The following is a 15,771-nucleotide window of genomic DNA, read 5'->3' as shown; positions in this document are numbered from 1 at the left end:
AATTAAAACTTTATAGGCTCTCTGCATCTGGGAGCTTGGAAGCAAACCTCTCAATATTAGGTGCGCACAGGGCCTTGTGGGCATGTGTTGGGCACATTACACATGGACATGTTTATGCTTAGGCTCCTAATTGATTAACCAGATTAACCAGAGACAGTAGTGGCAGGTACTTTTCTCCTCCAAGATACTGCCTGTGGCTAAATTCTTCTATCTCCTTGAGGATCTCCTCAAAGGACCCTGGATGAGTACCACCATATTCTGCTATGGGATTTCAAACATTCCAATTTTTGGAATTAGGAGGAGGAGGAGGAGGAGGAGGAGGAGGAGGAGGAGGAGGAGGAGGAGGAGGAGTTGAAATTGGAATGTTTGAAATCCCATAGCAGAATATGGTGGTACTCATCCAGGGTCCTTTGAGGAGATCCTCAAGGAGATAGAAGAATTTAGCCACAGGCAGTATCTTGGAGGAGAAAAGTACCTGCCACTACTGTCTCTGGTTAATCCATTATGTGGTCCTCCTTATTACAACTGGCTGTTGCTCCCAGGGTGCCCATACTGTGTGTCACCCCTATGCTGGTCCAGAGGAATAGAGCAGAGATTGAGGAGGGGAAACAGGTAAGTGCCTTCATTAACCACCCACTTCTTTGTATACACTCACACACAAACAGTGTCTCTCCAGAGTCAGAGTCACTCCACATTTAAAAACCTAATCTGCTGGGAAAGGAAAACTTTAAAAGTGCTTGGAGTTGATATCTGTTCCCTTGGCAACTCCGCTCCAAGGCCTTTGCTTCCATATCCTCTCTTCTTGGCCAAAAGGACACCATTGGGCCACCTAGATTTCTTCCCTGTATCTAAGCATCATCTGGCCCAAGTGGGGAGCTTGGCATCATAGAAGCCAAATCCATTCAGTTGAGCAAACATATATTAAGCACTTACTCCATGCAGGGCACTGTGCTAGGCATTGGGGATACAAAGATAGATATGGCACAGTCTCTCCTCTCGAGGGGCTTACAAGGCTCTGGATGGCTCCCAGGTTGAAGCTCCAGCTGGCACTGAGTTCCTCAGGAAAACATCTCTGGGCAAAATAGAATCTTGCCCTGAAGGCCTGGTCTTATTCTATCTAAAGTTATGAGACCCAAGAGGATAACTCGGTTCTAAATGTTTCCTGTACACATTACCCAGGCTTCTCCTAAAGCCAGAATTTTCAGGCCCCTGAGGAAATCCTGAGCCTTTACCCCTATTATAAAAACATCATTGATCCAGGCAGGGGACCTGATTTTACCTAGGAGGGATAGCAACTCATCTGAGTTTCAGAGCAACTGTTGTGCCTCTATTTGGCTTACATGTCAGTATTTGGGCAGTTGTCTCTCCCGCCATCTTTGTCCCCAGAGCACATGGGGAGAAGCTGAGATGCCACTAGTGTCTAAGGATGGGACCTCTGCTGCCTACCTGGGGAGAGCTGATGGGGGAAGGAAACGGGCTGGGGAAGAACTGTTACCTGAGGTATACAGGATACCCTAAACATCGACATTTAGCCAAATCTACCTCCGTCGGTGTAACCATATCAATTTATCTACAGTCTAGGGAACAGAACAAGGAGATGGAGAGGTCCCCAACAGAAGGGTTCTCTCATTATTCTATTTTAGGTTGCACAGTGACTAGAATACTAGACCCTAGGCAGGCCACTTAGCCTCTGTCTACCTCAATTTATTCATCTCTACATCTGTAAAATGGGAATGGGGCAGCTAGGTGGCTCAGTGGATAGAACGTCAGCCCTGGAGTCAGGAACACCTGAGTTCAAATGGGGCCTCAGACTAGCTGTGTGACTCTGGGAAAGTCACTTACCCCTGTTGGCCTCAGTTTCTTCATCTGTAAAAAATGAGCTGGAAAAGGAAATGGCAAACTACTCTGGTGTCTCTGCCAAGAAAACCCCAAATGGCAGGGAAGGGAAGGGAATAAAATTTGAAACTCAGGAACGTGTAGAACTGAGTGTTGTAAACTAAAAATAAAAAATCTAATAAAAAAAGAAAAGAAAACCCCAAATGGGGTCACAGAGAGTCAGACATAACTGAAACAACTGAATGACCACAATGACAAAATAGCATCTACCTCCCAGAGCTTTGCAAACATTAATGTGTATATGTACGTATATATATGTATATAATATCGTATATGTAATAGCACATTATATACACATATCTACACAGATGCATATATACGTGTATGCATATATATGTGTATACACACACACACACATATATATATATTTACACATACATGTTGTTGTAATTTTCTTCCCCTTCTAAACTCCACAGTCAGCCCCCAGCTTCTCAGGTGATGGGCCTGTCCTGAGGCATAGCTAAGTGTAATGAGTCAGAAATGAAAAGAGACTTCAGAGAGAGGAGTGTCAAGCCTCAGTTTGCAGCTTGAAGAAGAGAGACAACCCATCTTCCCTAGCCACTATGATGGAAATGTGATTTTAGCTAACACTGGGTTCGTGAAGAGGAATCTGCTTTTTTTTAACCAGTTGATGTAGTGAATAAGAAATATTCATCAAAGGGCCCATAATACATATTGATTTTGAGGTAGAAGGAGCATGCAGAGGCATCGAGCGCAGTCTGCTTATTTTTACAGAAGAAGCTAAGGTCTGAAAAGGCTTATCCAAGGTCATAGAGGTAGTAAGTATCAGAGATGAGCTATGAACTCAAGCCTAGCTGATTCCAGGGCTCATGCCCAGTTCTCTCCACCATAATGCCTCCTGTGTTGTTGCTTATGTGGTATGATTTGAGGGGCTCCGAAGTGGGGGTTCCCTCCATAAAGAGTTCTCACATACATCAGTCGCTCCTTAATAGATCTAGTTTACTTAATGCTTTACTTTTTCACAACGTGCCTTCTTCCCTCTAACCCAGTGTGAGTATTAGGTCTATGCATCAGAAACCTTGGTGTGGGAACTCCTTTCACTGAAGCAGATCAGGACCGGTCTACCACTTATAGTCTCAAAGAGTTGAGGGAAGCTCAGGGACCTTAAGTAATTTACCTGGTTACACAGCTAGAATGTGTGACCAAAAGCAGGACTCAAACCCAGATTGTCTTCCCTCCAAATTTAGCATCCTGTCTACTAAACAAGGCTACTTCCCATGCAATTATTAGTACTGCGTTACATATAAGATACTAAGACTCAGAAATATGAAATGATTTGCTCGCAATCACACAGGTAGTGTCAGAGTTGTGATTCAAACCCAGGCCTTCTGTCTCCCAGTCCAGGGCTCTTCCCATCATGCCCCACCCCCTATCTTAACATATATTGGTTTTTATGGGGGCAGGGGAGAGAACAGAGGAGATAAGAACATCGGCTGTCTTAAGCTGTGGATGGGGCACATAAAAGTGGTGGGGGGAGAGTCAAAGAAAGATGATATGAGGGAGCACTGCAAGTATATTTCTAGTTAGAAACCCAGAAATGGCCTGGCCTCCATCTGATCCAGGAGTCTGTTAAGACCCCTTTGGCCCACACACACCTTCTCAGAATAATGTTTTAAAATAATTGAAGGAAATGCTATTCAGTTTGAAGTTAATGAAGACATGTAGTGTGTATGTATATATGTATACGTGTGTATATAAATACACACACACACACACACATACACACACACATATATATTTCCCCCAAATTCCCAGACTCCCTGAAATCTCTTTACGGGCCCCCAAGGAGATCATGATACAGTGGCTTATTCGAGCCACACTGGTCAAAGAACATTTGGATTTTATAATGTATATCTAGTTCTTTCTCACATTGGTGCTTATCAGGAGACTGACAGAGGCGATGGGTGTGAAGCTATGCTGGGTTTCAAATGATAACTTCCCCTTTTGCAGAACTGAGTATTTTGTGGGACCATCTAGTGGAAATATGGGGCAGAAAGTGAAGAGGCTGGGAGATAAAGGGAGTCCAGGCCCACAAAGAAGCTGAAGTGGGGGCACCCAGGGAGGCACCTTTGGCAACTATTTAATATCTTGGTGCCTAACCCTTTCCTAGACCACCCCACAGAGCAAGAAGGAGCTGGATGAGAGCAGAACCCCGGGGAGCCACTGGGGACTTGGAAGATTAATTCACTCAGAAGTAAATTTGAGGAGCAGCTGGGTGTATTGGGAAGAGTCCTGTATTTAGAGTCCAGGGAGCAGGAAGATCATATCCTGTCTCTGAAATGTACTTACCTGGGTGATCTAGTCACTTTACCTCATTGAGCCTCAATTGTCAAATGTTGGATTTGGACTGGATGGTCTCTTAAATCCTTTCCAGGGTAACTATCTAGGATCCTGTGATTTCACTTTACTGGTAGTCTGAGTACCCGATACCTGAGGGGAGTGGGGAGGCACACAGCGGCTGGATCCAGAGGCTCCTCGAATGAATAAACTCCCCACCCTCAAGGGGAGATGGACCACCCAGTGGGGTGCAGTCACTTGCTGGAATGCAGACCCAGGTCGTGGCCAAGGTTTTATCCACTCCTTCTTTAGCCTACGATCTGTTTGGGGGTGATTTCAGGCAAGTCCTTCAAGGAAACAAGATTGACTTTTGTGAACCCTGGTCAGGGGCGCCTCAGTATGGCGTTCTCTCCTCATTGTGGGGAAGAGTAGTCTGGGCTGGGGGATGAAAAGTCAGGGAGGGGGAGTAATTTTCTTTCCTCCGCCACCCTCATCCCCTTCAGACCGCCCGGGAAAAGCCAAAAGCATTCTTCCATTCATCCCACCGGCTTGGGGGGGGGGGGGGGGCGGGGGGCGCGGTGCGGGGAGAGATGCCGGTGTTGTCAGTGGTCTTACTCCTCCACCTGCTGGCGTTGGCAGGAAATGGAGTGCTCGTGATGGTTGCACCAGCGGCGTCCACAACCCACTCGCGTTCCCCCTGGTGCTCAGTGGGGCAGAGCCCTCTACTGGCTCACTCTACGTCGGCTCCGCATCCCCAGCAGCGAAGTAGGGGTGGCGCGGGACTGGGGAGGAAATCCAGTGTTTGCATGCAAACATGCCCCAGGGCCTGGGACTGGTGCGTGGGTGCTACAGCTGCCTGTCTTCCCCCTTCTACCTCTCCCACCCCACCTCACCCCCGCCAGGGTGACAGCAAAGAGTTAAACTGTCAGCTCCGGCGGTGTTAAACAGGTGTCAAAGGCGCCTCCATATATCTGCAGATGGAAATCAAATTCTTTGCCGTATAAAAAGATAAATTACCCAGGCGCTGCCGCCGCGTCCCACTCATCACGCCAGCACCAGACGGCAAGCAATTTTTTTTTTAATGTGCTAACGACCTAATCAAGCAATCAACTCGGAGAAGATTGCAGAGTGACCCGGGCATCCATCTGCCAGCGAACCCCATGCATTCATCTCTAGCCCTGCCCGCACCTCCCCGGGAAGGGACGAGGCGGCGGGGGGGCGCTACCGGGGGGGGGGGGGAGAGGAAAAAAAAAGTCCTAAACAAATTAACACCCAATTTTCCCCGTCTAATTAGTTAAATGAGAAGTGTTTGGGGGTCCCCCGGGAAGGGGGAAGCTCGGCTCCCGGAGAAGCGTGCGCTAACTCCCCGGCATTAATTAGTGCGGGTCAATGGTGAGGCTCCCGGGAGAGCCACCGCTTTAATTTCCCGTGATATTTCAGTGCCTGAGGCCCATCGATTCAAACTGAAATTAACTTATTTTTCAATCAGCCCAGGGCTGCCCCTGGGGGTGACTCTTCTTTTGCCGCCTCCTGAATAGAGCTCGAGCAATTTTTCATCAAAAGCTGATACCTCCACGGGCAAGGGAAAGGCTGGTGGGGGAGGAGGCGGGGGGCCGTGGAGCGGGAGGGGGAGAGGAGGGTGGGGAGGATGGATGGAGGGCGGGAGAGGAAGAAAGAGGCGACAGGAGAAGAATGGAAATCAGAGAGAGAAAACTAATAGATTTTCCCCAGCCGATCTCTAACCCCCTCCGTCTCCCTCCCCCAACCCTCATCTCCATCTCCATCTCCATCCGCATCCTCGTCCCCATCCTTTCCCTTCTCTGGTTCGGTACTCGCTGCCCCCCGGGGTCAAAGAGAAGAGAAGCAGCCTCCAATTTCCTGAAGAGATGAGGGTCTTTTCTTGCCTGCGTCCAGGAGATGAGAGGCGGTCGCCTTCCCCCTTCTCCGCGACGCGCCCCCACCCAAGCCTCAATCTTCCCAGCATGACTACAAGGCAGGGTTCTTTCTTCTCTCCTAAACGCTGTTCCACGGTTACCCTGGGGCCCGACGATCGCCCATCTCCCCTTAGGCTGGGATCTCCTGGGGCTCCTGAAAGAGTCTAAGCTGTAAGCCCCTTCCTACCCCTATGAGGTGAGATCGATTTAGTTTGGGGAGATAAAATTGAGAGGCCATGTAAAACTGAAGGGACCTACACTCAGTCTCAGGCCAACGATAATGACAATATTAACTAGCATTTATATACGGCTAAATTAAGGCTCGTAAAGCATCTTACAAATACGATCTCACTTTATCCCCACAGCAAGCAGTTGGGATGATTAACTCCACTTCACAGAGGAGGGGACTGAGGCAGACAGAGAGAAGGTCACCTGGCTAGTGAGTGGGTGAGGGAGGATTAGGATCTCAGGTCTTCTGGACTTCAGGTCCTTGACTCTATCTACTTAATCACCTAGCTGCCTGACAGATTGAGGAAAAGCTACATCCCAAGTGCCTTTTCTCTCTTGATGATGGTGGTAACAGTCTTGGGTGGCCCCAAGATCTGAATATCGCCTTCTGCCTGGTCCTGTTTTCCCTTCCTAGTTCTCCGCTTTCCCCTTCTTAGATTCTTCTCCTTTTTAGATTACAGTGGAAAGTGCACAGATCTGGAACTAGAGGACAAGAGAGTTCCAATTATCTCTGAGGCTTACTACCTGGATCACCTAACCTTGCTATAATCCTATAATTTGCCTACTTGGCAAGTTCGACTGTACCAGTGATTCAGAGATGGGGGAGGTAGCGGGTAATGATCTCAACTGACATTTACATTTGGCTTTACATACATTATGTCACTTATTGACACATTATTATCCTTACAGCCCAGTGAGGTGGGTAATAGTTATGATCCCCATTTTGCAGACAGAGAATAAAGTCCAACACCGCACCAGCAAGGCTTCAAAACCATGTTTTCTGATTCCAAATACTTTTTCCAACTATTCCCTTGTTGTAGAGGTCTGCTTTTAGATCCTACTGAGAAACAAGATGTTGTGGACTACAGCATAGGGGCTTAATGACTCTGGATAACCTTATCTGGACAATCACCATATCCACCCCCACCTTGGGAAACACCGAATTCTGTGATGGACAGAGTTGGGACCTCATCATGTTTTTGGTTTTTTTTTTTTAAATGTATGAGTTAGTGTTTCCAGAAGGCTTTGAGCCTTACCTTTAATACATGTGACTTAGATCATGGGATCATAGATTTACAACTAGAAGGAGTCTCAGAGGTCATCTGGTCCAAATCTCTTGTTTTACAGACAAGGAAAATAAGACCCAGAGAGTTAAATGAGTTGCTCATGGTCCCATAGCTAATAAGTGTCTGAGTAGGGACTTGAAACGGATTAGCTCTGTGACCATCCAGCATCCTATTCACTACATTACACCACTCTTTGCTTTCTTCCTCCATAGGTCTGGTTCCAAAACCGCCGAGCCAAATGGAGGAAACGGGAGAAGTGCTGGGGTCGGAGCAGTGTTATGGCAGAATATGGCTTATATGGAGCTATGGTTCGCCACTCTATTCCATTGCCAGAGTCCATCCTCAAATCTGCCAAGGATGGCATCATGGAGTCCTGTGCCCCATGGCTACTTGGTAAGATACCAGCTCCCTTACCAGGGTACTAGGGCCCTCTAGGGAAGCAATTGTCCTTGGGCTAAAAAAGGTCTGGACCTTCCTTGCAGGTCCTGTACTAAGTATTGGGAAGATGGATGACTTCCAACCAGATGGGATGAGGGGATGGGGAGGAAAAGGAAGTGACTGAAAAAGAGACCTGAAATTCTGAAAATCAAGTGTTTCTATTCCCTAAGAAAAATCCTGCCCTGGAGACCCTATTAGGGACCTGCCATCCCATCTTTCCCATGCCCTGCCCTTAGAGAAAGCATCTCTATCCAGAGCTCAGAATCCGAGAAAATGTATATTGCTGTCTAGATATGGGAGCTCAGATAATAAGTGTCTTCGAGAGCTTGTTACAGTTAATATTACCTAAACTCATCCTCTTCTACTGGGGAGCTATGCCTTCATATCTGATAACTCATCTGTCTCAATGGCTGCTATGAGGAACCCTTCCCCCTTTCAATAAATATGGGGGGTATAGTTTCTCCCACTGCTCTAGGATTTTTCCATCTCTTGTCTCTGCCCCAAGCTTTAGTGCTCCTGAATGAGATAGTCTAGGTCTGGAGGCCTGATGTGAATCAAAGTTCCTTTGATCTGCCTCCTGGGTCTCCAGAAACCCTCTAAAACAGGGGTTTAATCACACTCCATATGTGCTATGTTCCTCTCTGGCAGTCTAGTGAAACCTGTGTATCCCTTTTCAGAATTATATCTTCAAATACATAAATAGAATTCATTACAAAGGAAACCAATTATATTGAAATACAGTTCTAATTTTTTTAAAGTTTATATATTTTTTACAGTTTACAGACCCCACTTTGAGAACCCTTTCTCTAAAGGTTGATGGCCTTCCTTTCCTCTCTCCCCTCCATAAATCTCATTCTCTTCCCTACTCTCTGGGTGAATTTCTCTAACAAGAGCACCTTGAGGGCAGAGACTATATTTTTGTCTTTCTTTGTATCCCCAGCTTTTACCCCACTCTCCATGCCTGGAACACAGAAAGAGTTTAATAAATGCTCATTGAATGACTGACTGACAGATGCTTTGAATAAATAGGCCCCCAGCCACCACCTCAGGCTGGGTGCCCTGAAGCTTTATCCTTGATCTGTCCCGGTCCCTGGCTCTAGGTTTCACTTCTGTAGCTTTATTTTTTCATCCCTTTCCCTAATGCCCACAGCCCTTAGGCCTTGGGGTGACTTCTGTGTGAAGCAAGGCTTTCTGCTCATCCTTTAATTCTGGCCTCTCTTTTATCTTTGCTGTTTTCAGTTCAAGATGGCTTTCCCATGCCCAGGCGCTTTTCTAAACCCGAATACCAACAATTCTTTTTAGGGATGCACAAAAAGTCTCTGGAGGCAGCTGCGGAGACCGGGAGGAAGCCGGAGGTGGAGCGTCAGGCCTTGCCCAAGCTTGACAAGAGTGAGAAGGAAGAGCGGGGCCCTGACCCCCAGTCAGCCACCATCTCTCAAGAGGAACTGAGGGAAAACAGCATCGCCGCCCTCAGGGCCAAAGCTCAGGAACACAGCACCAAAGTGCTGGGGACCATATCTGGGGGGGAAGCCCTGGCTCGGAAAGCAGAGAAGCAAGAGGAAGCTATGGAGGAGGAGGAAGAGGAGGAGGAGGAGGCGACCATTGAAGAGAAGAGGCAAACGGAGAGACCCAACCCAATGCAGCCAGATGAAAAGATGGTTTAAACCAAGGGCATCCCTTGATGGGGCCTCTGCAGGACTCTTCTCCCCAGGGAATGGTAGCCCTTGGTGTTTTGTGGGTAGGAGTACCCCAGAGGCAGGGCCCCGAGCCTCTGGGTAGTGCAAAGGGGCCTGGTCCACGTGGCTCCTCCAGAGACTCTTCCTAAACTCACCCTGCACTCCATAGGCCCTTCAGTATCCCCTGTTAAGTGGCACTGAACAGTTACTATCTTAGTCCTGGACAGAGGCTTTGGACCATACTCTCTCCTGTCTTGTATCTCCTGCCCTCAGAAGACTCCCTAACTACCCTTAAACCCCCTTTGCCTCCCTATTTCTAGCAACACTTTGCTGTCCTATCCCATCCCTTCAGAGCCGTTCTTCGTGGACTCTTTTGTAGTCTTGATTCCAAAGCATCCTCCAACATCACCCAACCCCCCATTCCAGCCCCTTTTCAGACCCATCCTACTCCTTTCTGAAGACCTGTGTGGTTACTGCTCTCAGAAAGACAGAAGACACAAACCCACCCCCAGTATCCTCCACACTATAACACCTAGTCACCTCACTCGAAGTCTTCTTTCCTTCGTATCCATCCCCACCCTCCCATGGGAGGATCGGCCATTAAGTCTGTTCATTTTCTAATCATTGAAGGACCTGAAGCTCACATGCTTTTCCCATTTCTGACACATTGATTCCTACTCAAGACCTACCTCTCACTGGTATTAGACATGTGGTCCTGTTTCCCAACCACGGTACCCTCTTGACCACTCAAAATCCCTTTACAGGCACACAGTGTCCATGCCCCAGCCGCTACTGTGGACACTCACACCCTTCTCTCCTCTTCTAGCAGTCCTTCAGGGCCTGTGTCTGCTTGCCCAAAGGGTCTGAGACACATCCATTTCGAAGCTTCTTCATCTCACCTGATTCTGTTTATCACAGGTGCTAGCATCCACCTTTGATTAGGTTCATTCGAAGCCCCCAAGTCTAGACCCTGCCACCTGGGTTGAGGAGGGCGTTACTGTTCCAAGCCTCACCTCTCACAGGTGCCTGTGGCTCCCTACTCTGATGGGGCACATCTAGACCCTGGCCTTCTCAGGTGCCTAACACCTGTTTTTTGGTTTTTGTCTTTGTTTTTCAGGAGAGTCACTTACCATGCAATTCATGCAACATTTGTGCTTTCTATTATTATTATTAATTTATACCATTCCAGTGGAAGACAAGGAAGCTGTAGACCTTATGGGTGGGTGTTCTATATTATTCCCCAAAGGCCAGAGTCAGACAAGACTACTGGAATTGGCATCAACAAAATATATACCAGGGGTCAGTCACAACCAGAGAATGGAAGCGATCTCTGAGAGTAAGGCAGGAAACCAGTGTCAACTGAGTCTTCTTACCTTGACCTCTAGAAACTAGTACAGCCCACATGTATGTAGTTACTTATCCCACAAACACATGAGCATAGGAGTATACATCCATACATATCCTTTCTAACTACGCTGTAGTAAGACACTGGAGAGCTGGATAGAGGTCTGGCCTTGGAGTTAGGAAGACCCAGGTTCAAATTCTGTCTCTGAAAAATTTGCCTCTTAACTTCTTGGTGCCCCAGGAAATTTTCTAAGATTTTAAGAGAGCTCTAAAGACTTAAGATCTAAATTGCCAATTCGTATTGATAGAGGGAGTTTCCACACTGGAAATTCCTTGCACAGGTGAAATCAGAAATCTGAATAACCAAAAAAAAAAAGTAAAGCAGTTCTAGTGGAGCCCGTTAATTAGTAGGGCATCCCTGCACCTGTGCTTATTAAGATAGGGTGTGCTCCTAACATTGATGGGCTCTGATACATGCTTCTTTTATTCAACTACTAATACAGCCCTAGCCTTAACAGATTTGGCATGCCGGACGTCACCAACCCCAAACACACTTACCCACCCACACAAAACTTAACAAGAAGAACTCAGCTCCCTATAAGAGCCACTCCTTTCCCCACCCCATCTGTCTCTTCCAGACAATACTCCCTGAAAACAAGGTCCTGAGAGAAGGGTCCTTGGTGTGTCTTTTCTGGAGTACTGTTTTTACTCTGTATCAAAAAGTTGATTTGTTCTTCTCTCCCACCTTTCCAGCTGTCGCCCCCCACCCTTGTCTTTGTCTCTGTTTGTGTTAGATTATAGCCCACCCCCACCCCCTATGTAAATACTGTACATACAGTGAGGAAACCACTTGATATTGAAGTGTTTGAGATATGGAACTGTACCAACCGCTAGTAATTCTGAATCTGTGATTTCTGTGTCATTTTCTGTAAAGACGAAAACAAGAATAAAATTCAAGTAAAGACAACAGGGAGTTGGAGGAGGGGTCAGCATCTATTCATGGAGATGGTGTGAGGTCCAGCACACAGACAGAGTTGTGTTTGTACCACGTGACAGCATCATCAGCAAAAGTACTTTATGGGCCAAAGGGGTTATGCTCCCCCTTCAAAGAGCTGTCACTAGGCTCAGTATGTCTCGGGTGCCACTGAGCATGGCAGTCGATGATGCCTCCATCTGTATAATGAAGTAGAGGCAGCTCGGTGGGTAGAGTGCTCTTGGAATTAGAAAGACCCAAGTTCAAATCCCATTTCAACACTGGATGTGTGACCCTGGGCAACTCACCTAACCTTTCTGTGCTTCGGTTTCTTCACCTGTGAAAGGGGAGCGGTCACAGTGCTCACCTTCACAGGACTGTTGAGGATAAAATGAGTTGACACATACAGCGCTGTATAAATGTTAGCTATTATCGTTCTGTGTTGTTCAGTTGTGTCTAACTCTCCATGACCCCGTTTGGGGTTTTCTTAGCAGAGATACGGGAGTGGCTTGCCACTTCCTTCTCTGGCTCATTTTACAGAGGAGGAAACTGAGGCAAATAGGGTGAAGTGACTTACCCAGAGTCATACAGCTAGTAAATGTCTGAGGCCAGATTTGAACTCAGGAAGAGGAGTCTTCCAGAGTCCAGGCCCAGCACTCTAGCCACTGTGCCCCGATTATTATTATCATCGTGATTACCCCCCTTTGCTGAAAGCCTTCCTTGAGCCTTTTAACATTCCCCAGGTACCAGCATAATACCCGGATCATCTGTCCCTTACTCTCACTGCACAGCCAGCCTATCTCCTATTTCAGCCATACATATCTTTGAAATATACCCATGAAACAAAGATAGAGAATTGCTTTTGAAAAATGTAAAAGTATCCCCAGAAATGATTGCCAGATAAATCTACGCAAAATCCTAGCCAAAGAGGAATGAAGTATATTTCCAAGAGATTGAGACTATGGAAGGGCTAATATAAAACCAGAAAAGCTATCACCCACTGAGTTGTCTAAAGGACAACAGTGACCCAGCAACCTGATGGTCTGTGGGACAGAATTATAAAACAAGAGAGGGAAACGAGCAGAGTAGATAGATTACGCTTGGCCTTTGGGCTCAGGGAATCTCTTAAGACTCTTTCAGACTGGCTGGGAGATGGAAGCATCTGACAAAAAGTTAAGGGGCTGGCAGCCCATAGTGAAAGAGGAATAACCTGGAACACAGTTTTAGGTTTGGATATATTCTATATAGGGCAAAGTAAAATGGTTCTTCTGAGTGTTCTTTATGTCTCCTGCTTGGGAGAATAGAGTCCTTACTCCGGCTTAAACAACATGCTGATGGAACTCCTGTGCTGTCCTAGTAGGGACCAAGCCTGATGGACAGAGGCAGAGACAGACAGACAGACAGACAGAGACAGAGAGACAGACACAAAGAGAGACAGACAGATAGACTCAGAGAGGGACAGACAGACAGAGACAGAGGAAGAGACAGACAGACACAGAGAGACAGAGAGGGACAAACAGACAGAGAGACAGAAATAGAAACAGACAAACACAGAAACAGATAGACAGAGATAGAGAGACAGATGGAGAGGGACAGACAGACAGAGACGGACAGACAGACACAGAGACAGACATCCAGAGAGACAGACAGAGACAGAGAGGGACAAACAGAGAGACGGAAATAGAAACAGAGAAACACAGAGACAAACAGAGAGGGACAGACAGAGACAGACAGACATAGAGAGACAGACAAGAGACAGAGAGGGACAGACAGAGATAGAGACAGACAGACAGAGATAGAGAGACAGAGAGGGACAGAGAGAGACAGATGTATATAGAGAGACAGAGATAGAGAGAGACATGTTTAGGTGTACATTTTAAGAAAATTACTTTGGCAGCTGAGTGGAAGGTGAATTGGAGTGGGGAGAGGCTTGAGGCAGGTAGACCAATTAGAAAGCTATCTCAGTCACGCAGGTGAGAGGTACTAAGTGCCTGACCTTGGGGGTTAGCTGTGTGAATGGAGAGACAGAGGCTTAAAAGAGATATTATGAAGGTAGAAACAAGATTTTGCATGGATCAGCTATTTGAGGGGAACAGTTCAGATTTGGAGCAAGGGTTCCCACAGCCCCATTCACTTGGGAGATTTTCCCCTACCTCAAGAAAGGTTGACAGAGCAAGAAAAAAGAAAATGATACACAGGGATCTAAGACAAACACTGCTTCAACCATCTACCAACCTGCTATGCTAGAAATTAGAAGAGAAAAATAACCTGGTAGGATTTCAATCCAGGGAAAAGACAAGCCACCCTCTGTAGAGAAATATGTAATTAGGTTCACAGATAATCAATGAGGGGAGAGCTCTGGGAGGCCACAGAAACCAAAGGAAACTTGCAGCCGGAGAAAGTAGGCCAGTTGTCATCTGGCAATAGGCCTGAATCAGACAAAGAAGCAGGCTGTGAGGGAGGGTGACCTGTGCCCCTGGAAGCATCCCATACAGAAGCTTATCCCTTGCTGATGAGGGCGACGTGGCACCAAGAAAGCTGGTTTTATTGTGGGCTTAAGCTTGAGAGGCAGCAGATTGTTAGTTCCTTAGAGAAGAACAAGGAGAATGATAAAATAGCTGGAGGGACTGATTTATGAGGGCTGCTTAAAGTTGCTGAATATGCCTGGTGCAAACAAATGAAGGGAAGGTGTGTAGATCCTGAAGCTCGAAAGAGGCCTGGCCAGGTGAGTGAGATGACACTACAGATTCCCTTGGGCTGGGGACTGAAGAGGCTAAATAGAGGAACGTTTTCTATCTGGAGAAGCCACCATGGGGCTCTCTGCTATGGTTACTTTTGAGTCCTGCTCCCCGCTCCCATTTTTCATTTCTTGCCCTAACTCTCCTGCCAAACCACTGCAGCGAAGTCTTTCTTCTTTCAGCTAACTCAGGCTTAAATCCTCAGCATGTTTGGTTTTCACATCAGATTAAATAGGCATAAACAAAGAATGAGTGGTTCCCACTGCACCATCTGAGGGCATACTTCCCAGAAGAGCTGTAACTAGGATGTTAAGAGGGACAGAGGTATGGAAGACAATTCAATTGTAGGTATAATTAAGCCTGCAGATTGTCCTACCTATACCCTTCAGGGGCTGAGGGGAAGGTTGATGGGGGGCGGGGTGGAGAGAAATATAAGAATATCTTCCCATCCCCAGAAATCTTCTAAGGGGAGGAAGAGTAATTCCCTAGATGTCACTGCCCTGAGGCAAAGCCCTGGTCACCCCTTACTAGTGGCAAAGCCAGTAGGGCTCTGGGCTTGGAATCAGGAAGACTCATTTTTGTGAGTTCAAATTTGGCTTCAAGGTACTAGCTGTGTGATCCTGGGCAAGTCACTTAACCCTGTTTGCCTCAGTTTCCTCATCTATAAAATGACCTGGAGAAGGAAATTGCAAACCATTCCAGTATCTTTGCAAAGAAAACCCCAACTGGAGTTATGAAGAACACGACTGAAACAACTGAACAAAAACATTGTTAGACTATGGAGTTGGCAGAAGGAAGCATAAAAAGACTGGGCAAGTTTTACTTCCAAGCCCCTCATGGAGGTAGGAATGGGCGTGCAGGGAAGAGGAGAGACAAGAGGAAAACCAGATCCAAAGCCAAAAATACAACAAAAGTCAAGAAGATATTTAGGCAGGTGCAGGGCCATGCTCTAGGGAGATCATAAAGTCCTTCATCTGGAAAGGCAATGTCCATGGTTGTGCATGGTCCCTTCAGTTTCAGGGAATAGAATTGACCATGGATGGGGTACCAACATTTATTGCTATCTTTTCTTCTTTCAAAATTCCTCACCTCCTTCCCTGATTAACACCCTCCCACTTGGATCATTCCTCATTCTTTGAATGTACTCATGCATTCAGTTACTAACCCAATGGAAACTCT

The 15,771-nt window shown here is 46.8% G+C and overlaps 1 protein-coding gene across 1 annotated transcript in view; it reads left to right on the top strand.

Moving 5' to 3' along the window:
• The window catches only part of VSX2 (visual system homeobox 2), a 29,246-nt gene extending 19,721 nt beyond the window's left edge, over nucleotides 1-9,525 (top strand). The window contains exons 4-5 of the mRNA XM_036734294.1: nucleotides 7,636-7,816; nucleotides 9,101-9,525. Coding sequence (XP_036590189.1) covers nucleotides 7,636-7,816; nucleotides 9,101-9,525 — 606 coding nt within the window. The remainder of the gene's footprint in view (nucleotides 1-7,635; nucleotides 7,817-9,100) is intronic.
• The last annotated feature ends 6,246 nt before the right edge of the window (nucleotides 9,526-15,771 follow it).

This window comes from Trichosurus vulpecula, chromosome 8 (assembly GCF_011100635.1).
Source record: "Trichosurus vulpecula isolate mTriVul1 chromosome 8, mTriVul1.pri, whole genome shotgun sequence".
NCBI lineage: Eukaryota > Metazoa > Chordata > Mammalia > Diprotodontia > Phalangeridae > Trichosurus > Trichosurus vulpecula.
Note: the sequence above shows the minus strand (reverse complement) of the source record. Positions and strands in the feature narration are given on the sequence as shown.